A 27,962-nucleotide genomic window follows, 5' to 3' on the forward strand; every position below is an offset into this window, starting at 1 on the left:
AACCTGATGACAACATTATATCTGCCAGTTCTGGCGGTTGATTACCATAGTAGCAGCATTAAAACCTGCTGTCTTGTTTCTTTTGAGATTTTTTTTTCCAGATTTGGGGGTTTAGTGGGACAAAATGGGTGTCTTTAGCCTTGTACTTAATATTTTCAAATAGGAAAATCAGCCCAGTTGTGTGTATGCAGTTTTTCTTTAAAAAAAGAAAGGCATTAGGATTATGTCCACATTGGAAAGTATGTTTTGCTTCAAGCTTGAAGCAAAGTCCTGCTTGAAACGTTCTGTGCTACCTATGTTCTGATGGAAAAGAACTTGAAACAGCTCAAGGGTCCATGTTCTGTTGGAGTCAAATTTGGAATATTTCAAGAGTTCTGAAGGAAGCAGTAGGAAATTATCATGACTGCCTTGCTGGCTTCTTTTTATCACAGTGCTGCAGAAATAGATGGGATGGCCAAATTGCAGTAAAATCAGCCAGAATTTTAGAACTATCTGCTGTAGGATAGGTTGAAACATTCCCAGGGTTCTCAGCAGAGAGTCAGTCTCCAGTTAGTTGAGCAACCCTCCAGAGGTGCATCATCAACCCAAAGAGATTGGTTGCTGTACAACCAACAAGGAAAATGTATTCTGATAAAAATAATGACAGGATAAGATCATTCATGCACATAGACTCCCAGTCAATAGAACTCAAGATAATGTATATTTTGTTCGAAGCTTGGAACACTTGAAATGGCAGGTTGGAGGAAGAAACATTTTGTGCATCTCTAAAAGGCATGTATTTTGGTGCTAAAAATAAATTACATTGACTTGGGTTATAAACTCATGTTATCTGTTTTAACAAACAACTTAATTCCTCACCACTTTATTTTTTTCTCCAGATATCAAGTATTGATATATAAAGTGGAGGTTTTTAATATCCACACTATAAAAGTGATTATGAATTTGCGAGTACATGACATGACTTTTTCTCTTGTCTTTCTCTTAGAAACATGAAGATGCAGATTGCCCTTGTGTTATGGTTACATGTCCTCATAAATGCAGTGTTTCAGCACTCCTCAGAAAAGAGGTAAAACATCATATTGCAGAGCTGTTTATAAAATCAGATATATGCTGTATTATATTACTTAGTGTAGAATGTTGTTTGTTGTAACAGTATGCAAGAAATTTGCCAGAAGCAGCTCCAATACATTTGAAAAACAAGTGAACAAGTCTTTCTGTTGCTTAAATTAACTATAAAGGTATTTCTAAGTTCCCAGGAAATAATGCTGCAGTTTTCTACAACAAACAAACAAACAAATATCTGCAGTGATTGCAACAATTCTTTCCCTTTAGCCTTATTATTAAATAAGGCTTTTTAAATTAAAATTCTTTAAATTAAAATTCTTAATTGTTGCAGGTATCAGAAGAACTTGTTCGTGCTTTTTAATGTTTACATAGTATGGGAAATTTTAAGTATTAGGATTGTGTAACTGCTTGGTAAATTTAGAGCCTTTAGACTATTAGGCTGACATGAACAATGGAGTTCATAATCTGTAGTCTTTGCCTCATAACTTGCATTAATCAATCATGAGGGCAGAATAGTTTCTAAGAAGGCAACACACAAACAAACACACATTTATTTCCTCCAACACTCTCTTTGATTTCAGAAGCTGTTTGTACTGGGAACTAAAGTAATATACATGTAATATAACATAATATATAAAGCCCAAATATGTATATCCTGCATTTTCTGAAACCATGTTAAAGATGACTGAGTCATGCAGTTATCGGGTTGAAAGCATAGCCTGAGATGAAATTTAGAAATTATCTTCAGAGGTGGACTTTTTTTGTCTGAGCAAAAATCAATGCAGGAGATAGGTTAACCATTCATTGTCAACACTTCTCCAGTCCTTTTTAATTATTTTATTCCCAAATTTCTTTTCCAAGCCAACTCCAAAACTAGAAATGTCCAGGGGCTAAAAAAAGCCCTGGAGGAGAAATTTGGGAAGATGATTTAGCATTCCACATCCTGCCAAGCAATTTTTCTTTGCAGTTGGAATGAATAGTAATGCCTTGTATTACTATGCATCTGTTTGACTAAAGTAATGCAATGCTTCACCTACAGTGTGTATAACTATAAGCAAGTTTATTGACACTAGTTAGAACCATTTTTATGACGGTATGATGAGTGTATTTATTGGTCTGAGGATTAATATGGATGCATTCTTTTATTAGAACATTTAATAGAGGTCTACTGATCCCATGGAAACTGGTTTGAAGCAGGGAGGGAAAGATTCGTAAGATTTATTTGAACTATGTATAGAACAATTATCCCAAAATACTCAGTATTTATGTTGAAGTTGTTAAAAAGATTTGGTGGTTTCAGTACTAACTGGGAAATAGAAGTGAAAATTGGAAGGTGGGGTGGAAGAGAATTTCCTATGTGAAAAAAAATCTGGCTGCATGTTTTCCAGAGTCTGGATTAGAATCCCAGAGGAGTCTTGAGCATTAAATTGAATTGTATTCTGCCTGAAAATGAAATGCTTTGGAGAAGGGTTTGAGGCATTACAGAAAGAAATAGTGCACAAATAGTTTGAAAAGATGTGTATGCTAATGATCTGACCAGGTTTTGGAATGAGAGGTAACATTTAGATCATTTAGTAAATTTCAGAAGAAGCTATTACAGTTGAATAAAGCTTATGAATGACTATCATAAGTTATGAAGAAAGTTTATCTGAAATTCTGAAATAGCAGAAATAACTAATCTGCATGGTTGCCACTAGTTCCATCTTATTTCTTAAGTCATCTGTCATGCCAAGAGTGAAACAATAATCTCTTCCACTATTTTGAAAAAGCTCTCACTAATATGAGAGCTCCAACCAAGAAACAAGTGTAGTACAGGGAGCATGTGAGGTCTGGAAGGAAAAGTAAGTCCTAGATTTTTGTTCAGGAAAATGAATTTTATACTTAACAGATTTTTAGCTAGGATGGTGCCATTCAACTTCAAAGAAGTTACTTCTTAGGACATATTGAGTGGCTGTTCTTGATTTAAAATATTACAGTAGGAAATTGTGTTTTTTTGGATTTTTTCCCTCAACTTCTGTAGCATCTTTTTAAAAAGTTCTTAGTCATTACAAAAATGGAGGCATACCCTATGTTACCTGCAGTTATTCTCACTCTGATGTTGTAGAGCAAATCTAAAACTGTTTCCTTTGATGCATCTACTACATGCCATATACAAGAAGTTGGGTTGTGGAGATTTTAGAGACTCCATGATCCTGAGTCATTTCTTCAGTAGTTGTAAGTGGAGGGCTGAGGAACAAGGCATGTTAAAGACTACAGGCACTGTATCAGACAGCCAAGATTTCAGTATAGGCAGTATTCAGTGATGCTTTAGAGGATCCAAAAGCTTTTTGTGGAATAATGAAGGCCATTCTTTTATTACTACTTGACTTTTTCCTGTCTTGTATCTACTTTGTTCTCAACTGCTCTTAGCTGTTAGGATAGTTTATATATATATATATATATAAATATACATACATACATACATACATACATACATACATACATAACATATATATGCAGTGTGAAACAATATCTTGTTACTTAAGCAACTTTTATTTCTATGTGCTGCTTTAGTAAATATCAAAATTTAATTTACAAATGTACATGTTTGTTTCATGCAATATTTGTTTGAAGTCTCTGTCATAATGTTCTATTTTCTTAGCACTAGAATTTTGCATGAAAATCTGTTTTGAATTAAAAATTTGGGAAGAGGTCTGAAGGGGAAGGATGTGCATTAATACAGTGAAACCTCTATCCAGAATTATTGGTCCACAAGGTTAATTAATGTGGCTCTTGAAAAATTGGCTTTTCAGTAAAAACACACCCAAATCCTTTTGAAATTAGTTGAAATGATTATTAGATTAGGTTTCACTGTAAATGTGTCAATCTGTATATTCTACTGGAATGTTCCTGTGATTACATGTGTATGTGTATACCCTCAAGTACAACTGGAGGTAATATGAACACATGGTTTTAAAACAAACTAAAACCAATCAACTACACAATACATACTTGTATTGCATCCCCTATATATTTTTAATCTTATTGTGCATACATTTTCCATCCCCCCAAAAAACTCATATTTTTTTCCTATTACAGTTGAATGCACATTTGTCAGAATGTATTAATGCCCCAAGTACCTGTAGTTTTAAGCGTTATGGCTGCATTTTTCAGGTCAGTATATAATGATTTATATACTTGATGAAAATCTGCAATAAGAAAATAGTATTAATAACTCTCTGGATTGGACTTGATGTCTCTTGTTATCCATGAAGAGAGAATGCATCCAGTTGCTTGAGTGATTTAAAGCTACGTATTGGATCTAATGTCCTTTTTCTTTTTCTTTTTTCATAGTTTAGAAATTTAAATGGTTTAAAGTGTTTTGAATATCAAATTTAGAATATGCAAGACACATTTTTAACTCAAAAAAGCAGACTGTGATTATTTCAGCTGTTTTGGGGATACATTTTTCTTCAGAAAAACTTTCCAATTCTTCCTGTTTGAGTGGGATCAAATCTATAACAGGCTAAAAACTGTTGTGTAACTTCTGCCATTACGAACTTTACTTGGATATATATTCCATATAGAATCAGAGTTTAGTGGATTGTGTTCAGGAAAATTAAATATATTAGCCTAGTATGAATCTGGTAGCAATCTTAATGTATGTGTGAATAGACTTGTTGTCTAACTCCTGAAAATAAAAACTAAAAAACAAATCAGTATAGTAGAAGATGGGCTTTTTTTTTTTTTAGCAAGGCTATGCTGTGTATATATTTTAAGTTCGTGTATTACACGTTTTTCTATAAATTGCTTATTTGATATCACTGTTAAAATCCAACAAGAGAGTTATATTAAGAAGGATATCAATCAAAGCGAATAGAAGGATATGGATAAAGTGTAGTTCACTCAAATAAAAACCCTGCATGCCTTTTTTCTCTCACCAAACTAATCTAGCTTGCAGACTTGTGACTTGTGACTTAGTTTTACTTGAATATTAACTGCCCCTTTTTAAATCCAAAGTTCAATCCACAAAATCCTATGTCCCCCATAGTTTAATACTTTTCAATATTTTGAGAAGAATAATGTAATCCAAGTCCCATACAGGGCTACAATACTTACTGTTTAAATTTGGGTTATATTTCTCATGTAGCCATGCCATAAGATCAGTAAAAGGTAACAAGACAAATAAATTATCTTCTTCCAAAAGATTCTAACCACCGATTGGCACTGAGTGTTTGATAAAAGCAAAAACATTAAACGATTTGCATATAATTGTTCGCCGCCCAGAGTCACTTGGTTGATACAGACAGCTATAGAAATTAAATTTAAATTAAATTAAATTAAATAAATAAATAAATAAATAAATAAATATAACACAATTGCTCTAAGAAGAAATAGTCTGTCGTGTTAGCACTGCTTCCTGTTCCTTTTTTTATTTTTATGTTGTGTGTTTGAGTATATGTATGTGTATACATATAGTTTGAATATATTAAACACAATGTACATATTGACATTAATAAAAATACTACATTTGCAACTTAATTTGCATAATAATTCTTTATCAAAATGTCATATGTACTAAAAGATAGTATGACAGAAATGAATGGCAAATACAGTCTTTTCCTTATATACTCTATATATTATTTGTTCTGTAATTATCTTATGTAAGATGGGGAGATGTATTGTGTCTAACAGCATTGAAGTGTTCTATACACTCTTTAGAGTAAGGAATTTTACTCTGTTAAAGCAGTCAGTGCTACTATTTCTGGGATAGATGAATTAGGTCTAACTTCTTTTTATTTCAATCTATTCAGCTCAAACTGCTGATCTGTGTACAAGAGTGTTTTGATAACCTAGAAATTTTGAGATTCAATCCACCAAGTTCTGCTCCTATGGAATTTTAATACAACTAAGAAAATAACTGTTACAACTCTTGCCCTTAAAACCACACTGTCAATAAAGTCCAACTGCCTATCCTTTCTGTTATTCCATCCTGCAAACACATTGTTGAAGTTCAATTTTTATGACTTCATGGACACATCCATGTAGTTTTCTTGACAACAGTAGTGTTATAATTTACCATTGCCTTCTTGCAAGATGTGTCTCCCCCCACCCCCCCAAGCCTATAGGCTGGTTGTCTACCAAGGCTGACTATACTTAGTTTTTGAGATTGGTCAAGGTCAGCTACGTGCTGCCAGAGAACTTTAAAATCATGCAAATATCTCAGAGCCAGTAGTCTTACCATCTCATCACTACACAACCAGCTAGATATTTCTGGGAAGAAATCAACTTCCCTTTTCTTCCACAGAAGATGGTATACAGTGGCATATTGTCACTGATAACTTTATTCTCTGTGAATTTGTCTAGACTCTCTTTAAATTGATATCTGTCACATCTTGTAACAGTTTGCTCTGTGAAATATTTTTTGGTTTGTCTCACTGAATCTCCTGTAAATCATCTTAATTGGATAACTCCAGTTTTATTAATGTGAGAAAGAGAAAAATGTCATTCCCCCACCCATTTATGCATACCAGGTATAAAGATGGAAGCCTGCCCAGCACCCAATGTCTGGGTGCAGTGCAGGATGCTTTCCCAGGGGAGTTTACTGTAAGGATAAGGGAACTTAACATTTGTGTGGTAAAACAGTCAAAGGAAGAGACAGTTTAATAGAGGATGAGTGGATGGTTCATAATTAATATTTTAAAGGAATATTAGCAACACTATAGAAAGGTGAGATTCTTGCCACCTTTTTGAGATAATTATTTGCTACAGAGCAACATTTGGTGGATTGATCTTTTACTATTCAAAAATACACTATATAACCTTCAGTTAGATAAATGATTCTGAAATGTGATTTGAAATATTTATAACATAGTTGTTGTGTTTTTAAATATGTAGGAAGAATTTTTGGCCCATCACATTGGAAAGTTGAATCTGTGTCATTGTTTGTATCGTTTTGTTATTAAAATAGGTTTCCAGTAATATGTTTGAAAATGCATCAGTGGGTCAATATAAAATATTGTTTAATTGTAGATGGGCCAATGCTACATTTCAGTGTAGGTTTTGTTAAGAAATGAAGCTGGCTAAAATATATTCTTTGTCACAGGGAACAAATCAGCAAGTTAAAGCACATGAAGCCACCTCAGCAGTGCAGCATGTAGACTTATTGAAAGAGTGGAGTAATTGTCTAGAAAATAAGGTACATATCCTGCTCACATTATCTTTCATATTTAATATATTTTACTAATTGAGCACAGGTAAAATTCTGGAGTTTGGAATGGCTACTTAAGTACTCTTCAGTTTCAAAGGCAATGAAATGACTTTAACTTCAGGTTTTAAGACCAAATTCAAACCAAACTGCATCATAGTTAAAAATAAATATTGAAAGAGGCTTTTCATGAATCAATAGCATGTTCATCTTATGCTCTTAAATGGTTGCTTCTCATAAAGTATTTCCCATTGGGTTCGTCTCATAAAGAAATGGGTTGGGGGCTTTTAATAATAGACCTGAAGACTTTTGTCATTTACAACTGATTAACAACCTCTAACAGAGGCTGTGCCAGAAATGTTAGTGCATTTCTGTTGTTTTTTTTAATTGCTCACAGAATTGCAATGCATCATTCACAGAATTAATTTCTGCTATATTTTATTGCAAAGTAAGGTTTATCCATTTATTCTACTTGTTGGATCATGAAATTGCATACTTAAACTTCCACTCACTCCAGGCTTTTTTCTTCCTGTTCTTTCTCCTTTACTCCCCCAGACAGAATAATAAATATAATAATAAATATAGCACACTCCAGCATATACATATTTTAACATTGGACTTCCTGAAATATACATTATCAGTATTCCCATGTTCTATTACAATGAAATAAACCTTACTATCATGATGTTGGCTTTCCTGCATAATAACAGAAGAAGTCATTATTTTCCATTTTAATAGGAGTATTCTAATCTTAAATCAGATTAATGTGTTACATGTTGATTATTATTTTGTGCACTTCTCAAAATCACTAGTGCCCATGCAGATGTCTGAAACACTTTTGTGCATTCTCACAATGCCTTATTTCAGAGAGAAGGGATAAGCATCACTGCTGATATTGAAATTACCCTCCTTTCTACCCCACCCCCATCCCCAATCAACAAGAGAGAAATACCAGGGAACATCCATACTTTTAGAAAGTTGTGCTTCTGTTTTGGTATTCCTGGTTAAATGAGTTGTCTATGCTCCAAGAAAAACAGGCAAAATGGAGAGATGGAATAAGAGATTCCACAATGTATGCAGTATTAACAATTCAAAGTTAATAGCCAAAGTTCTCAGCTACCTCACCAAAGTACAATTGCTACTCTAATGTTCTGTAAGCCTAGAATATCTCAGTAGCATAATAGGAAAGATAGAAAAACAATGTTTTCTGTCCAAGGTGGCTCAAAGGTAGAAGTAATATTTAATACAACTGTGAAGCTCAAGAAGGTGCTTTGGAATGCATGAGGATACTCACCTCACATCCGTCTGCAATAGCATGAAGCAGATTTGTCTTTCCCCAGTATTGTATAGCTGTTCCCTCACAATCCTGAGAAAAGATGTGTTTAGTTTAAGGAGCTGCAGACACATACCCTGAAACATTTTTTGCCTTTGAATCTGGTGCATAAGAACAGCCCTAGGACTTGACATATTTAAATTGCAATTAAACAGTTGTTTCTTCAGAAACATTGACTTTGTTATTTTTGTTGGAAATCAGTTTTATATGGGTAGAAACAAGTTACAAATTCAAGTCTTTTTTTTTTTCAGAAGTGTGATGCCAGTGCCTTATTGTTTAAAAAAAATTAGAATGAGTCTGGCTTTCAAGTATCAGTACTGGTCATCTAAAGTGAAATCTGTACCTCATTCTCATCTTTAATAAAGCTTTATAAGTGATGAAACATTTCTTTCGAAATATTTTTCCTTAGACCTAGTGCTCCCTAGTTACGTTGGATTTCAACTCCAATGATTCCCAAGTTGTAGGGCCTTTGATGAGAATTGGTTAAAATTTCTGGAAAGCTCCAGTTTGGGAAAAATGGCCTGGGAAATAGTAATAGGCATCTTGTCAACATTTTTATTATCTGAGAAGTTTGCTGGGGTAATGTGTGACCTGGCTTCTGATAATAATTTCTGAAACATTCTGTTATACAAGTTGTCTTAATAAAAAGGCAGAATATGAAAAGTGTCGCAGGTTATTATATTACAGTATTGTATATTTGGGGACCTCTTAGATTCCAAGTCCCAGCTGCCCAAGGTAATATAGTCCAGTAGCCGTGTAAAAGTGGAGGTTCCAGACCAAAAGCATCTGAAGGACCACAGATTCCAGACCCATATTACATGCAAGAAGTGACAACATAGAATCTGAATATCTTTATATTCATCCTTTCTAAAATAGTCAGGAATCATTTCATCTTCACATCTTATATTGCCTTTGATTTTGTGTTGTTCCTTTGCCATCTTAAGCTGGGATATGTGAAAAGGTATTGTGGGTGTGTCCTGAGAGGATTCTAGGATGAACACTTGTTCATAGAGCTGCGGGGAGCTTAGTCTGAATATACTAAGCACTACTTCTGGGATGGCAAATGCTGCTTGTGCATTACCACCTTGGAAGGTCACCTAATCTGCCTAGGTAGTGAGGCTGGCTCTGAAACTGTATGAAATAAGCTAAATAAACTTGGTAGAGGTTTGCTGTGGCTTGGGCATACATCTTCATTGTGTTTCCGTGCTTTTTCAAGTTCAGCATTCTGCAAATACTGTTCAGGTTTCGGAGCAAGGAAACAAGAACTGTTGGGAGAAGACACATTTATAAATATAAAAGGGTTAGTTGGTCTTATTCAGTTTGATTACTTAGGGTAGTAAAATGGATATTATCTTTTGTATATCCTGGTGTGTTTTTACTGTTATTGATAGCCAGTTCCAGGTTGGATAGATCACTGATGTTTATCCTTAGCAGTTCGCAATATGGTTTTCTTTACATGGACATTTTCTCTAGTTACTTTCTGTTTCAAATATATAGAATATGCCTTTGGCAAGACAAGAGGACTGAATTCCAGGAGCAAGATATTTTTAAAGAAGAAAAACGCTGATGAATCATGTGAAAGTCCTTGTGGGTGATGCATGCTGTGAATAAATATGCTAGTTAGCAATTCTTTATGTTCAAAAGTCTAGAACATTGGCTGGTAATTTTAAGAAAACCAGAGCATAGATTGATTACTTTCAAGGAATACCAACAAGGCATTTCCCTCCTCTTTCATCTTTTCCTTTGTGTGATTTCATTCATAAAATTATTGCAGGCTGATTTTGGTTTTCATCATTTACTTGTAGGTTCACTTAATTGCTACACATATAATAGCTTCAGTCCTGGCCACAGAACTAATCCGCAGTGGGTTTTTCTGTTTAAGAGACAAAGCAGGATGATACAACTGCCATCATCATCCTACTTCTTTTGCAATTCACTGACCATGAGAGATAGTTGATACTTTTCCACATTTGGAGGAGTAACTGTAGAATTTTTTTCAGGTGGCCATGCTCCAGAATGAAAGCTTGGAAAAGAACAAGAGCATACAAACTTTACATAATCAAATTTGTAGCTTTGAAATAGAAATTGAGAGACAGAAGGAAATGCTGCGGAGTAATGAATCTAAAATACATCACTTACAGGTAAGATTTTGGCTGTACCTCTGTAAAAGAAAAAAAGCAGCAACCATTTTCTTAGGTTTTGGTCTTCATGGTGAGGTGTAGTCAAGTTAAGTCTGCAATCCTAAACACTTCCCAAGGAATATGCTATTTCTGAATAGATACGTGTTCAGAAAAACATGGCTGTGCAATACAGATGCATCTTGATGGTTCCTTCTTTGTCATCTTCATGAATATATATATATACACACGCACGCACACACACACACACTTTTTCACTAGACAAAAATGCAAATGGATGAGTTTCAGCATTTGTCCAAGGAAGAACTCTAACCCCCAAAATATATAAAATGGATAGGAATTATAAGCAAGTTTTATTTTAATGAAGGGAAACAAGTTCTTCATTTTCATTTCAACTTCCCTATCATTTGAGTTCTCAGAGATTAGTAGATTGCACAAGTCATTATTATATCGTTTCTAAAAAGTAACTTCATCTGGGCTCATATACTGTGCTAAGCCATGTTGTGGTTTATTTGATTTTAGCTTAGTGCAATATGTGAATCCAGCTGTTAAGATACAGGCTTTTATGGTGAGATTATGTATCATTGTTTGTAAATACCAATGTGTGTAAACGTCACTTTTCTACAGTGGCACTCATTTATCAATGTAAATTACATGCATATGGTATATATATATTAGCCTGGTTAAAATTGTCAATAACTTTCCTTTCCCCAAACCAGTGGGTTAAAATAATGAAGGTATAGCTGTATATAGTTTTATTCGTGCAAAACGAATTGATTTTTTTTTTTGATAAAGGAAATACATTCTGGGCAACTTTTTTAAAATGAATTTTTTTGGGGGAAAGGCAGGGCATAGCTCAGTTTAGGCATGGCTGTGTGATTTAGCAGTCTATTGAGGTCATATTCTAGAACATAATCGCTTGTTCAGCAATTTTGTATCTTTTTTAAAAATTATGAGAAAATGTGGCATTTCCACTGAATTTTCAAAGGCCATAATTGAGGAAGAAACATAATTCTGAAATGCCGCTGGGTTAAGCTGTTACTTTTCTGTATGGTTCTTCAATGATTCAATAAACTGAAAGAATTTGAGAACATGTTTCCTTTTTTTATAATGGGTGAAAAATTGAGAAAAGTACAGTTCTTCATCTGTAGCATCAAGCCATAATTTCACTCTAGAAATTTGAGCTGAGCTTTGAGCTCCTCTTTTCTTCTTTCTTTTGTATACTAAAATCCCCTCTCCCTGGCTTGCTTTTACTTCTAAATTAGGCATAGTTTATCAAACCACCCAGAAGGCAAGATGTGTCTCCTCTTGTTCTCCTTCTAGATCAAGAAGAAATTATCTGCCCTGGCCAATTATTCTACAACCTTATGGTGCAATTGATTAAATGAAATAAATTAATTATTTGCTTAAAAATCTTAACCAAATATTAATATGGCTGGGAAATATTATAATTTGGTACTGAGTAGGAGTTCCCATCAATGGTGGGAACTGATAAGGAATGATTCAGAAATCACTTACAGTTTTCTCTTCTTTTGCCTGCTATAAATATGTAGATACTGTCTAGAACTTTATATCTGGAGGAAATACTGTATCTAAAATACAAAGTTGGTATTGAATAATAATACTTGTCATTTCAAATCCTGTGATTGCAATTGCTTCTGGTTAAAATTTCTGCTTTTTCAAATTGTGTGGGGCAATGTATTGTATTAGAAAGGAGCCAGACTAATGCCTGAAATTCAGCCCATTGTGTTCTGTAATGGTGGTGGCAATTTTTTTCCCAAATATACCTCGATTTAGATACAGTAGGAAATAATGAGTTTCTAGAACTGAGCTTCTTAATGAGGCAGAATTCTGATTTAGCTTGCTTGCTTATTTATTTATTTATTTATTTATTAAATTTGTCACCGCCCATCTCCTCCCACCAGAGGGACTCTGGGCAGTTTACAACAATAATCAATAAAACAATAAGTATACAATAAAATTACAATATTTAAAATACAATAGCTAAAAATACATTTACAGGTAAACAATAATTATAGATAAAAATAGAATCCAGATGGCAAATGATAATTCAGTCCTTGTATGTGATGAGCACTCTAGGGTATTAGCCATCCCCAAACTTGATGACTCCCCTCCCGGCCCCAAGCCAGGTAGCAGAGCCAGGTCTTCGAATTCCTCTGGAAGGCCAGGAGCGATGGGCCTTGCCTCACCTCTGGGGGCCAGATGTTCCAGAGGGCAGGAGCTACTGCAGAGAAGGACTGCCTCCTGGACCCCGCCAGATGGAATTCGCTTACTGACAGGGTCTGCAACATGCCCTCTCTGCATGGTCATATGGGACGGGTTGACGTAACGGGGAAGAGGCAGTCCCTCAGGTAGCCTGGCCCCATGCCATGTAGGACTTTAAAGGTGATAACCACCTTGAATTGGACCCGGAAGCAAACTGGTACCCAGTGCAGCTTGCGGAGCAAAGATGTTACATGTGCCCTTCTAGGGGCACCAAAAATCGCCTGCATGGCCGCATTCTGGACCAGCTGTAGCTTCCAGATACTCTTCAAGGGTAGCCCCATGTAAAGCACATTGCAATAGTCTATAGGGGAGATAACAAGGGCATGAGTGACCGCTCGAGGGGCTTCCCAAGGGACGTAACTAGTGCACAACACGAAGTTGTGCAAAGGCTCTCCTGGCCACGGCTGCCACCTGCTCTTTGAGCAGGAGCCGTGAGTCCAGGAGGACCCCCAGATTACTCACCAGGTCTGTCTGGGGCAGTGCAACCCCATCCAGAGCCAAAGATGACAAAGTCCTGGATACGGAAGAGGCATTAACCCACAGCCACTCCGTCTTACCAGGGTTCAGCTGAAGCCTGTTGTTCCCCATCCAGACCCCCACAGCCCCCAGACACTGAGAGAGGGCGGCCACAGCGTCACTTACCTCACCCAGGATGGAGATATACAATTGAGTATCATCAGTGTATTGATGATACCTCATCCCATGGTGATGGATGGTCTCACCCAGCAGTTTCATGTAGATGTTGAAGAGGAGCGGATAGAGAACCGAACCCTGTGGCATCCCACAAAGGAGGGGCCGAGGGTCGGACCTCTAGCTCCTTATTACCACCGATTGGGACCAGCCCTGGAGAAAGGAGGCAAACCAGCGCAGGACCACGCTGCCCACCCACAACTTCCTGAGCCACCCCAAAAGGTCGATGGTATCGAAAGCCGCTGAGAGGTCAAGAAGAGCAAGGATGGATGCACTGCCCCCATCCCACTCCCACCAGAGATCATCATTAAGTGCGACCAATGCCATTTCTGTCCCATATCTGAGCCTGAAACCTGACTGAAAGGGGTGTAGATAATCTGTTTCATCCAGAACTCTCTGGAGCTGCAATGCCACCACTTATCATCCAATCACTAGCCATTTATGCTAGTCCTTCACTCAGTACTGAAAGCATCGCTAGTAGCAAGGGGCAAAAGTCCTACTGATATACCTTGGTCCATTGAAGACCAGGAATCAGAACTCCTTTCATGTTGCATTTGAAATTCAAATATTTGAAATTCTTATATAATTGCCATGTAACTTCCTTATACAGTATTAAGTGTTCCTTGTATGTTGCTTTCCTTGAGGTTCTTCTCTGTTCATGCAATTTACTGTTTTCTAAAAGCGGGTAATAGATAGTCAAGCTGAGAAGCTGAAAGAACTAGACAAGGAGATTCGGCCTTTCCGACAGAACTGGGAAGAAGCAGACAGCATGAAGAGTAGCGTTGAGTCCCTCCAGAACAGGGTGACAGAGCTAGAAAGCATTGATAAAACTACTGGGCAAGGAGCTAGAAATACAGGTAAGTTTGAACATGAAATAGTGAAGTATTGGCAGATTCTGACAAATTAGACATTCTGAAATGGGGCTGCCTTGTAACTTCTTGCATGTTAGCTCTTTGTTTAACCTGGTTCTTTGATTAATTCACATAATGAATATTTTAGAGTGGTGTTTCTCAACCTTGGCAACTTTAAGAAGTCTGGACCCATGCTGGCTGTGGAATTCTGGGAGTTGAAGTCCAGACTTCTTAAAGTTGCCAAGATTGAGAAACACTGTTTTAGAGCGTTTGTGCTGCTAAACCAACTGAGGTGTTCTCCTGTCCAGCCCCGTTAGAGCAAAGTAGTTTAATATAGTTTGCTCAGGGCCATACCATTGATAATACTATGAATTAACTTTAGATTGCTCTTTTTTTAAAAAAAAGGTATTCAGCTTTCCAAAGAAGTTGCATATTTCTTTTCTTCAAATATGTATGTGTGTATGCATTCATAAAAATGAATAGCAATTGTCTTCTAAAGAAAGAAGAACATATTCAATTACATTACGTTTTGCTTGATACATTCCCCATTTACAACTGGAGGTTACTTTTACTGTGAGGCTTAACATCATACATATTTAGTTCAGAGGAATCTTTCTTCTGAGCAGCACAATGGGATCTGATAAAATAAAAAGGTCATTACCTCATTTGAATGAAGCAATAAAGCCACAAATTAGCAATATGACATGTAACTTTCTGAGTGGCTCACACAATATTGTTTAGTCAATTCAAAAAGAAATTAGCATAAAAAGGATTGCCATCTGTTAATGCACCTTGAGTTACTATCCATTCATTACAGAGCAGTACTACAGTCATTCAGAGCTGAAAGTTCAGGTAGGATTCTCATGGCTTCTGGTGGAGGTTGAAATTTCATAAGCTCCCATCGCAAACAGAGGAAAAGTCACTCTTGTAAGCATGGAGGATTGGTTCAGAATTCTGAGAGACTGAAGTCCCAAATAATATTTAAAAAATATTCAGCTAGGATAACAGACCATTTAAACCATGGAAATTTCAGTTTCTGTATATGTGTGCAAATACCTACTCTGTGTCTCCCCCACATAGACAGACTTGCATTCCCCCTTTAGAACATCTTTCCCCCAGAGATTAGATTAGCCCGCCCCCCGCTGGCCTTCTTCAAGGCCTTAAAGACATGATTGTGTTGCTGAGCTTTGGGATCCAGATGTTTGGCAGAGCCTGTGACAGGGTGGTGTTGATTTGTCTGCTGGCTGTCTTGGTTTTTTTATCTCAGTTGCTGATTATATGTGTATTATTGTTATGTTGTTATATGGTGTTTTTAAATGCTGTTAGCTGTCCAGAGTCATGCATTTGAGATGGGCGGTCATATAAATTGAAATAATAAATATAAATAAATAAACAAACAGTTCCCTTCAGTACTTAATCAAACTGCAGGGTAAGTAAGTAAGTAACTTTATTGATTAGTCAAATGACCATATCAGAAAGTTGAGTATCAGCCACTATAAGATATAAAATATAAAATATGATGCCATAAAACAACTAAAATACAATAAAATTAGCTAAAATATACTATGGTGCGATAAAATACAGTAGGGTAAAATGGAGATAAAATTGTAAGATAAAAATGCAAGATGTAATAAAACCGGTAATAAAATACAGAAACAATGTGAGTTTAAATGAACTCATCACCTTTACATGCCACCCTAATGCGTTCTATAACTGCAGGGAGGAAGGCAGGTTTGGGTAATTTTGCAGATAAGATGCTTTGTATGGAGAAGTTACTCAGCCTCAGCATTCATAACTGATTCACAAAATTGTTTCTGAAGTCTGTTTTTTATGTGATCCAAGTATTATTTTGTTACCTGGTTGTCGCTGGTTTCACACTAATCTTTTTACTTTTTTAATACTGTGGAAACACCTTTTGCTAAGATCCATGACGTTTGTGTATTCTTCACACTGAATTCTCAAGCGCTACGCACCCACTCCTTGTTTAGCAACTACCTTGGTTAGCAACCATTTGCAAATACAATGGTAATAAAAATTAATTTTGCAACCAATGCACACATTTATGACCAAATTTTCTGTGTTTGACAGCAGTGCACGCCAGAGAGGGGGTAACACTGGCATAGCTGCGCAAGAGAACTTTATCTGAATGAGATGACAGCAACCAGTGATCTTTGCAGTCTCTCTCTCTCTCTCTCTCCCTCTCCCTCTCCCTCTCTCTCTCTCTGTCACATGTTCATTTAGCAACCATGTCACTTAACGACCTGGTTGTTGGAACAGAACTTGGTTGCTAAATGAGGAGTGAGTGTAAATGGAAAAAGAAGTCCAGCATAATGGGAAAACTGTCCCTTTGTGTCATTTTTTAAATTTAAACAAATCCCTTGTTTTCTTTCTAGGTCTTCTAGAATCACAATTATCTAGGCATGATCAAATGCTAAGTGTTCATGACATCCGTCTGGCTGACATGGACCTCCGATTTCAAGTCCTGGAAACAGCAAGTTACAATGGAGTATTAATCTGGAAAATTCGAGATTATAAACGTCGAAAGCAAGAGGCTGTTATGGGGAAGACTTTGTCCTTATATAGCCAACCGTTTTATACAGGATACTTTGGCTATAAGATGTGTGCCAGGGTTTATCTCAATGGAGATGGGATGGGCAAAGGGACGCACTTGTCTTTGTTCTTTGTTATAATGCGGGGAGAATATGATGCATTGCTTCCTTGGCCATTCAAGCAGAAGGTCACCCTTATGTTGATGGATCAAGGACCTTCTCGGCGCCACCTAGGAGATGCTTTCAAGCCAGACCCCAACAGCAGTAGTTTCAAGAAACCCACTGGGGAAATGAATATTGCATCTGGCTGCCCTGTCTTTGTTGCACAAACTGTTCTAGAAAATGGAACATATATTAAAGATGATACTATTTTTATTAAAGTCATAGTGGATACTTCGGATCTACCAGACCCCTGACGTATCGCAGAAAGGCAGATTCTACAGAAGACAACTCCATCTGGGGCTCTTTTTTATATCTGTCTTTGATGAGAGGTCCTTAAAGCTCAGAGAGGACCACTTTATGTTATCAGAGGAAGAGTTTGGAGGTATAACTTACATAGGGTCCAATGGCAAACATAGCAACCCATTAAGAAACCATAACTCTGGTGTATTTTCTAAACCAATAGGAACACTTCAAGTTCTGACAAGTTACTTAATCCTCATGAAGACAAAGATCACTGTCAGAAAAGCTTTTTGTAATTTATTGACAATAATTTGGGAGAGGAAAAAAAAAGTATCCTATGCTGAATACAACATCAGACTTTTCTTTCATTTTAACTACAAATTAAAAGTTCACATGTGGGTTAGCTAGAAACTGTCAGCATGTTAAGTAAAAAAGAAGAAATTATGAAGTATTGTTGCAGTTAAAGATATTATTACTTTGAACATCTAAGTGCAATGTTGTCTGAAATACAGTATATTGTCTATTTTTAAGGCCTCATCTGGTCTCTGTTTTAAATAATTACTTTGTCAGAAGACCTTGACAAAAATGTCTAGATCTTCTTGAAAGTGTCTAAATCAGAGTCATATTTTTGTTTAGAGTTCTATTAATTGCTACAGAAAACATTTTATTTTAAAACTGTTGATAAACTGATATTTCTTGGAAGAAAAAAAAAGATCAAATGCAGGTTATCACTTGTGATATGAAAAGAAACTATTCAATACTGCTGTTATTTCTCTTTAGAAATGTAAACCTACAATATATGTCGTAGTTAATGACACTATTTCAAAATTAAGAAAAAAAAATCACTCATGGATGCTGTGCATCATTATCAGATTTATAATTTTCACCCTAAAATAGGGCATTTGTTGAACTTTGGAGTTCTAAACGGAATCCTGTATGTTTTTAAAGTTCTGCCTCATGCGCTCAGACCAAGCTCTATAAAATAGATGTGTGTATATAAACATATTATATTCTATTTTTTGCTAAAGCATAAATGTGCAACATATTTTTGGGTTTGAGAGGAGGCGTAGTGCTGAGTAATACCTATATAGGAAACTGCTAATTAATCCTCTAGATAGAAATTGCTTTATCTTATAGAGGATATCCATTAGGAGAAAGCAGTGTCTTAATGGAGATATGGTGGCGTGCATGCATTCATGTGCCTTAGCTGTGATGTGCTGCTTTATAGCTCATAGTTTTGTATTCAGATTTTAATTTCAGACTGTTAGAATACTTGTTTTAACTGGACTTTAGGCATAATGTGCTGACTGATCTGTAAAACCCACCAATATTTTGCAGCTTGCAGAAATGGAAGCCCAGATGTGTGTTTCTGGCTTGCCAGTGTTTCCATCAATTCAGTAACATGGAATACTACTTATTCAGGTGCTATATTTTTGTTCACAATGCTCCTATGGAGCTAAGACTTCTGACAGTGCCCCTTCCCTTCAGTTTCCAAAGCAGCAGTGAAACTGCTGCATGATAAGATGCCTCGCAGAGCTAATCATTTCAATTTGGCTCAATTCAGAATTGTGAGAGAATAGATTCGCTAGCCAATTCACAGTGATGGTTTTCTGGCAAACTGACACCTACCCCTGCAGGGAAACCCACAGGAGCCTCCTATTTAAACAACTACCTGAGCTTTACTAGAAAGCATTCTCCAGCCTTTAAATCATGCTGATTGCAACCCACAGAATTTACTGACTTCTGTTTTAATAGTCCTTTGGGAGACTAGTAAGTCTAATGGCATAGCTTGAGCGTACACCAACCATGTGGGTGCTGCTTAATTGCATGGGTGCTGTGTAACTTGAGTGCTCCCCTAGACTGAATTGATGTGCACGTGGAAAAGGAATTGTGTAGCCTGTTGTCTAGCCAGTGATGTTACATCCATTGAGCTTTCCACTTAAGTTGGGCATTATAGGCAGAGTTCATGTCTAGGACTCAGTTGAATTGTCATGTTTCATAGTTGAGTTTCTTGCCCTTGCCATTGTTCTTTATGGCTGTGCCTTCCCACGCAGTGCCTGCCAGAGGTATTTTTCTGTTAATAAATATACAGTGCATGCTGAGTGGTCCTCATGGGTTTTTTCAGCCACCTGCTTGAATACTGCCTGCTATTTGGCAGCCAGAGCATTTTGTAGCAATATGTCTTCCTATTCTTGCCTTCCATTATTCAGGTACTGTATTCTGTCTTTCTTAGTTCTTAGGTGTCAACTGGTACAAATCAATGTAAGAAGGCAAGTGTTACCATTCTAGTTCTGATACAAAAGGAAGACTTCCTACTCAAGATCTATATGCCATAGTTTTATGCAGGCTGATGTAATCCCATCACCTTCTCTTAGGAGAAAGAGTTAACTTGGGTTCTGACACTATTCTAATAGTCATGAGTATAGGCAGCTGAGCTTTTGTATATGCATTACAGAATTTTACTGAAAACAGGATTCCCTAGTGGAAATGTCCAAAGGGCTCACTACCCATAGCTTCTGCATCATGCAGTTAATGTCCTGTTGGAATATGTTAATTGTGTTGTATAATCTAAACTGTTCTAATCTGGCAGTGTTCTTTCAAAAGAACTGTTATTCCAAAAAAAAACCCTCTTGAAAATGCAAATTGAGTAAAAAAAAATCAATTCTAATTCTTTTTCTTAAGTCTACAAATTGCCAATAAAGACTTTGGCGTATATATTCCAATTATCTGATGTGCTAACAGTTTGAAAGGTTTTTTTTTGTTCTTTCATACACATTTAAAACACAAATTGCTTAAGTTGTCTTACTGGGCTATAAAATCAGGACTTTGCACTTTATTAAAACTTCCTTGTTACTAAATAAGGCCAGATATCAGCATATTTATGGCACCTGATATGGCTCCATTACTGTAGTTATTTTTCCCATCATTATGTGAACGTTTTTCTTCCTGCTACACTCCTGTAGATCAATGCCAGTGCTGCAGTTTCTGCTGCAGAGTCTCATGGCTGGTAAAAATAACCTGTCTCCCCAAAGCACAAAAGAATAAGCTCATGGTTCTTTTTTAAACCAGCACCCAGGAGGGAGGGGCAGTAGGGATGAGGATGTTCCCATTCAAATCAAAACATACCATTCAAAAGATTAACTTGGGGTTATCGTCTCAATATATTTTGGTGCTGGCTTTTAGAAACAAGTGCTTTCTTCTTCAAAATGATCCAACTTCAACTTTGTGAACATATTCTTTGTCATCCACATTGGCTCACTAATGCTTTTAACATAGGCACAGCAAGTTAGCTAGACAATGACAATGGTATTTAGTTCAGGCTATGTTACATGATCTGAAGTAAGTTTTTTTAGGATGGACATCAAGTTACATATTCTTGATAACAATATGTTTTTTTGATAAAGATGCTTATCCAAAAGGACTGAAAGAATGCTAGTGGGCTCATATATCTCTCCACTGCTCTTCACAGGATGCTTGTCTGGGCCATCATGAAGAGTCCTAGTTTGTGGAAGAAATTATATCCTGAAATGTAGATAAATTGGATATGACCTACAAATAGGATTAGAATTTGCATTTATATGACTTTATTTTGCCTTCCTTAAGGTTCTAAAAGTATTTGTACATGTCGGCCCAGTGCACATAGAGGATATATAATCTAAATTAATATAAAACATAACAAATATTGCCATATCACTGATTTGTCTCTGATTGCCAAAAGCTACCCCATTTTTTTAAAGACTTAAAATATTTTCAAAAGATGGTCAGTTTTTAATTTTGTAAGTTTTTATGGAAACTGATTCTGTAGTTGGGAAGGAGGAAAGTCCAGTCATCACTCCAAATAATAACTCTTTGTGATTGATTTGATCATATATGCTTATACCTTAAGAATGTATCTTTGGCTCTGATTTCTGTTGAGATAGGGCAGAGGAGGGGATGCCTATAAAATCAGCCGGGTTAGTATCTCCTCTGAAGGGACTGAGAGAAAAGTTTTTTTAAAAAAGGTCCAAAGCTATTGTTCTTTTTTTTTTTATTGTGAATATATTATTTTTTTAAATACCTTTGGGATTCCTTTCCCAAAGGCTATTAATTGATACAGCCCTTCAGTGCTCCTGCTCCAAAGTTGCACTTGATATTACTTAAGCTTCTTGCATATTTTATTTCAATGGAAGTGCATAGAATTCAGTGTTAAGTAAGTTGCTGGTTATTGGTCTTTAAGGACTTCTTCACTAAGCACAGTATCAATGCTGCTACTCTTAATTACTCCACATTAGATCTCCAAGCAGCATTGCTCTCTTATATTTTAACAAAGCACTTTAGTCTGCCATATCATTCTGTATTATTTCAGTGCCTAAAGATCAATATGTAACCCTTCTGCATGATTGTATTTGCATTGTTTTACTGTTGATTTTGTTTCAGCTCTTGTTTACCACAGAATTCTTAAGAAAGAATTTTGGGGGCTTATATGCAGCATTCATTTTCAGCCTTATATTGTAACTTTCACTGCTTTTGAGAATGTAGAATAGAAAAAAGTGATGGTATTACAGATAATAGAATGTAATAGGTCTCTTAACCTATGAGATCTGCTCCAATTCCTTTTCAAAGCTAGCTTCCTTATATCTGAGAAAGAGCATAAGGAATATTTGAGCATATGAAACATTGATGTTATAACTGGCCAATCTTTTTGAATCCCAGAATTTTGGTTTAATGATACAGCCTGTCAATGGCTGAGATTGTATTATTTTACAATTTTATAGTTTGCCCTGGGAAACTTTAAAAGAGAAAACACTTGGTTTTATTGGTTTCCCAGCTTCTCAGAGTATTGACTGTATGGTACACACCACAGCTACTAGATAGTGGTTACTATGGGAGATATTTTCTGCACCTTTATGATTGAACAAAAATTCCAATATCTCCTGTCATTTTGATGCCTTCATACATGCAAACTATGCAAATGTATAAAAAAGTGGGTAGATTTAAAACAGTTTAATTTCAGCTATGGGCCTAATAATTTAAGTGACATGTGTCTGAACTTTTCTCAGCTGCTGTCCTCAAATTGCCCTTCAAAATTGCTTAACAGGTGAGGGATGGTAGGAGAGCCTATGCTTTGCATTCAAAAGATCCCCCATTCAGCCCTTGGCATTGTCAGTCTAAAATTATTAAATAGCAGATGCTGCTGCCCAGTCCTTGGAAAGGTACAGCCAGCCAGGGTAGCCAGTATGGGGTGGATAAGAAAATTAAGGTGACTTGTATAAAGCAACTTCCTGTTTTCCTAGTACAAAAATGTGGGGGCTTATGTCACAGCATATCCTCTTGAAAAGCTTTTGTGCCAAATCACAAGGATATTTTGGGGTTGGTCTGCAGCGATCGCTCACAAAAGAAACATTCCTAAAAGATAGGCAGTCTGCATCCTAATATATCATAGCCTTAGACTGCAACAAAACCATGCATTTTTATTTTTTTCAAGGAATAATTAAAATCATACTCCAGTCATTAAATTAGTCTTTATCTGGTGAAACAGTTTGCCATTTCCTACCTGCTTGTTGTGAAAGTGAGGGCTTACGGATGCTACCAAGCTATCATTCAACAGTGAATGCTCAGGATACAAAAAACTCAACTTTGCCTAATATAAAGAAGTAGCTTATTGCAGCTTTGAAACATGCTTGTGTTGGATGGACTGCCATAAAGGTTAATGTACTCTTTTTCAGACAAAAAGTGAGGATAAAAATGGGTAGAGCAAAACAGGAACTGCTATACACACAAATAGATTGACAGCATGGAAATATCTGCCAGCTTTCACAGTTAATTGTGTCTAATAATTTTTTTCCTGTTATCAGTCAAAAATAATAGTTAAAACCAATGAATATGGAGTTTCAGTCAACTCAAAATAGTAACTTGGTGCTTGGTACATTTTTCAACTGTGCAGTGCTTTACTGATAACAATCAAGCCTCAAAATTACTTATTTGTGTAGAAACTGAAATTGAATGTTCTATGGAGGGAAAGTCTGTGTAGGTGCTATATAGAATACCCAGGCTCTTACCTCCTTGTGCTACTTTCAGGCCACTGAACAATGTTATTTATTGCTGTCCCATAGAAATGGACAGGGAACCTGCTTTTATCTTATATGACTGACTGATCAGCCACCATGCTTTGGGAACATATTTGTCCAATGTACATGTTCTGATGTCCCTTTATTTTTGCAATTAATGAGACTGAGAAATTCAATATGTATATTCCAGTGTGTGCCCAACAGTAATGATAACCGGTGTCTTGATTTCATAACATCTTCTGGTAGAGGTTTTTTTTTTTTTAAAGTTTTCAGTTTTAAGGGCTTTATTGGACAAGGTGAACTAAAAATATTTTAAGTGCATGACTTAATTCTGTTCTGTCAACTTCTGCACTGTGAATATTTTAATTACGTATTTTAAACAAAATACATTGAGGGCTTAACTATTACTTCCTGCTTCTTAATATAAGGATTACTTCCAGCATAAATTTCTTGCATCCATGCATGGCTCCTAAAGAATGTGAATATGAAATTCATGTATTCATTGTGTGAATTGTTGAATTTGATGTTCCGTCTTGTGCTCCTAAGAAAAAAAGAAAGAAATAGCTCATTTTAATAATTTTCTCCATGTAGAGTAGGGCTGTGCAAATTTTAAAGTACATCCCTTTTTTCAACAGACTTGAGTGAAGCACCCCCTTCAAGCTGCTTCATGAAAGGATGGACCTTCCTCATTTCTAAGAACAAACTGAATCAACCACATTACTTCACTTTTCCTCCCTTGTGAGACCTCTTATGATTATTGCAAATGCCAATTAAGGCTGAGAAACAACACAAATTACTTTGTGTATGTAGACTGTGTGGCCTCTTCCCCTCAATGAAGGAAATTGTATCATCTCCCCATTTGCGGTCCTTCATTGAGGTGAATCTAACCTCATATAGGCATAACATACAGTCAGGATAATAATTCATTAAGAGCCATCCGTTGAATGTAAAATGTTATGCTGAAATTGATGCCTAATTTTGTTGAGACTAATGCAAGATAGAAGTTGGATTGTGCATATGGCTGCAGAATCGGGTTATCCTGTCTGGTTCTGAAGTGGCATTAGGCCACAAAAAGGATTGATCTAATCCTTAACTACCTTCTAGCAAATTGGCAAGACCATGTCGCTTTTCGTCTTCCATTTCATGATAGTTTTAAGCCTGATCCTAAACATTTGCTTGTGGTTCTGGTGTGATGCTAAGTTTGTTGTGTTGAAAGAGCTATGGGTATATCCCAAGCCAAACACCAGTATGTCAAGTGCATTAAAGTTTAGGATCAGGCAGTCCATATCTGTAATAGATAGTTTTCAATAAGTAAATCCTTATTGGAAACATGCAAGCACTCCGGGTTTTATAAGCATTAAATTAGAATCCCAGGTCTAAAATCCCATAGCATATTTGAAATTAGACCTGGATCCCTTTCTCCTACCCTCACCATATTTATCAGATCCATCCACCTTTTAAGGGATGGAAAGATGGCTTCTTATAACTGCTGTTGCCTCTTGTACAAGGACTGTAATTTCTTACTAAAGGGAATTCTGATTGTGAACTGCTTGGTAAACTGGGGTTTTGAAATAAACCACTATTTTTAAGTAACTCATTCCACGCTGAGAGTATTCTGGACTTTAAGCAGAGCTATTGCATGTGAACACAATATTTTCCAATCCTGACCTCTTCTCCTAGCAGAGAGTTGATCTTTGTGCACTTGGAAAATGGGGAAAATCATTGAATTGCCAAGGCACTGAATCACCTTATATAGTATTATTTTCCCTCTAGCTCTTTAAAATGTATATCTTCTACAATTTGTATAAATATAAGAAAATAGTTTTTTCACTGTGATCCAAAACCTCCAGTGGTTAGGGATAAATGAGGGTGTAATGGACACCCCATCTTAAAATGATGGACTATGAATCTATTATTTAAGACAAGTAGGATAACCTTTTAACATCCATAAAATGCCATTAATTCAATGTGCTGGAAAAAATGGTCATCCTTTTCCAAGAAGAAATATCTGTTAAATGCATCAGTACTATGAACTATGTACAAAATCAGTCTGTATAAACTTTTGTGGTGTTTTATTTCATATTCTATTCTTTGGTAAAAGGTACATTGGTTGTGTTCAGTTTTCCGATCCAGAAACAAAGACCAAAGAAGGCCAACCTCATTTGATTGTGTATATTCTGCCTGTTTTAATTATAGATAGCTATAAAGGATACAGTGCAAGTAAGTGAATCTGGTAATCAAAGATTTTTGTATGTTCTTTTTAAAGGAAAGGAAACTTTGAAGTATATAATTTATTGCTCAGCAATACAGTGTTGTTAATAACTATTAGCAACATGTCCTAATTTCCCAATAGCATTATTCTATGTTGTCCTTCAGTTTGTTGTATTGTTATTTGGTATTTATTTGTAATTGAAGGTCTTGCTCTGTCTTGTGTTTTGATGCTAATAATTGAGAACAGTGTGTAGAATGCAAAACTTTGAAATGCTGAACTGTATTAAAGGATAAAAAATAAACCTAAGTAGGAAGTCATATTTTTTAAGAAACAGAATTGTGTTTTAATTTTATCATGCCATGTTGCTGCACAAAATTAAAATATCCTTTTATTAATTTTCAATTCACTTTCTGCCTGCCAATCCCTCTTTTGCTTTATATTTCAGCGCAAGGTATGCTACAGTTCACATAACTAATAACAGTTTTTAATATGAACACATTACACTCCAAACTTACAATTTGCACCTACAAGGAAGAATAGGCCTCTTCAGGAGCTTTCTTTTAATCTGTAAAAATCATACCAGTGCATCAGCTGAGTAGTCTGGTACACATTTACTGTTTCCTAGGTTAAGGGGGGAAAAAAACTCAGTTTCAATTCCCAATTTGTTTATTTTAAAAAACAATAAAAGGATTAAGGAGATGTCAAAAATAAGTTGTTTTCTAAAATAAATTAATATAAAATATAAATTTACCAGAAACCTAAATCTTTGAGGTTAATTTACCAGTTCAGCTTAGAGCAGTTCCCTGGACTTTATAGCATGATCAAGACTTCCCTTGTCATCAGATACGTCAAGAGAAAAAAACGGAATTTCTGGGTTTCCAAGGAGAGGGCTAGCAGATCTGGTTTACAAAATTCCAGACAATTGTTAGATGGATACTGAAAACTCTTGCTGCCACATAATCACCTGGATTTTTTGCATGCCAGATTTGCTAGTCCTATCCAGGTAGGCAATTCAGTCTTTCAATATATATTTTGGAGTTATTTTCCAGGTGATTCCTACTGTGTGTGTTTAGCATAAGGTTAGGTCATAAAGGAAGTTAACTCACATGTAGAGTTTGGTCTAGCTATATGGGAATATCTTGTAAATTTTACAGGATAAGACATATTCAGTTGCTAGATCCAAATGGCATCAAATGTCAAATTGAAGTTGAATGATTCTAAGGGAAAAGGGGAGAATTTTAGAGTAGATTGGGGCCTAAGTGACTTGAAGATTGGTTAATAGGTCTGTGTACAATTTGAAAATTATTTAGAGGTGCTTCAAATCTTGGACAAATACGGCAACGCTGTGCTAAGTATCAAAGTAACTTCATTTTTAGGATTCTACACAAGCCTGAAAAAACCACTGCTTCAAGAAGTCAATCGTTAAGATTAATGCAGCTTTAATTAATAGAAGAGACAGGAGTGCTCATGTGAGCTCTGAAGCACTCCTTCCAAATACATTTCAAAGCATACACAGCCCTATTATGTACTTGTTATTAAAAGAATTGTCTTTGAACGATGTAATTTCTTAGTGTAAGCATAAAGATCTTTATGAACAATCTACTTTTAACTAGAAAAGTTGGAAGCCCCAAGTCATCAAAATGGGACAGTTCAAAAATAAGGTAAAGTCTCAAGCTAAACTCAAATTCTGTCCATATGTTTTCTTTGCAACAGTATGTAAGTGGTTTTCCATTAACTTTTTCAGGGAATGTTTTCAACTTCCAAGTGTTCTCTGTAAGGTAGCATCCTTTCTTTTTCACTTGTTTGTGAGTTTTAAAATTGCTTAGGGATTATGGACATTATGGAGATTGATTATTAGTCATAAGGGCTGTACCTTTTGCTGAAGTTTAGTTTACAGGAAGTATGCCTCAGAACATCAATAGAAGAAGATTATATTTGTGGGATTCCCAGAGATAGATTGTCATCCACTATAGGGAAACAAAATTAACCAACAATATTATTATTATTTCTTATGGGTCAATAATATTCATACATGCCAGGAGGCCATCCCAAACTGCAGCAGTTCACGTTGCCAACTATACTTCAACTTACTTGTCAAATATGTTTCTTATAAGACATTATTTTATTCAAATAATTGGGGTGACTGAAGTTTTGAGTTTACTAAGTTATAGCCATCATAATTCACTACAGTGTGGAAGGATG

General features: G+C 36.0%; 1 protein-coding gene and 1 long non-coding RNA gene across 2 annotated transcripts in view; one reads left to right on the forward strand and one right to left on the reverse strand.

Annotated features, from left to right (window-relative positions):
- The window catches only part of TRAF3 (TNF receptor associated factor 3), a 31,781-nt gene extending 13,754 nt beyond the window's left edge, over positions 1-18,027 (forward strand). Inside the window, exons 6-11 of the mRNA XM_063290360.1 lie at positions 986-1,066; positions 4,144-4,218; positions 7,151-7,243; positions 10,586-10,726; positions 14,382-14,556; positions 16,944-18,027. Coding sequence (XP_063146430.1) covers positions 986-1,066; positions 4,144-4,218; positions 7,151-7,243; positions 10,586-10,726; positions 14,382-14,556; positions 16,944-17,515 — 1,137 coding nt within the window. The 3' untranslated portion in view covers positions 17,516-18,027. The remainder of the gene's footprint in view (positions 1-985; positions 1,067-4,143; positions 4,219-7,150; positions 7,244-10,585; positions 10,727-14,381; positions 14,557-16,943) is intronic.
- A 4,824-nt stretch (positions 18,028-22,851) lies between these two features.
- LOC134488105 (uncharacterized) lies at positions 22,852-27,711 on the reverse strand. The gene is made up of 2 exons (XR_010066933.1): positions 27,634-27,711; positions 22,852-24,089 (listed from the first exon to the last, which is right to left on the reverse strand). It is a non-coding gene; the product is annotated as an uncharacterized LOC134488105 (long non-coding RNA).
- Positions 27,712-27,962: the final 251 nt, after the last annotated feature.

Source organism: Candoia aspera, chromosome 1 (assembly GCF_035149785.1).
Source record: "Candoia aspera isolate rCanAsp1 chromosome 1, rCanAsp1.hap2, whole genome shotgun sequence".
Lineage (NCBI taxonomy): Eukaryota > Metazoa > Chordata > Lepidosauria > Squamata > Boidae > Candoia > Candoia aspera.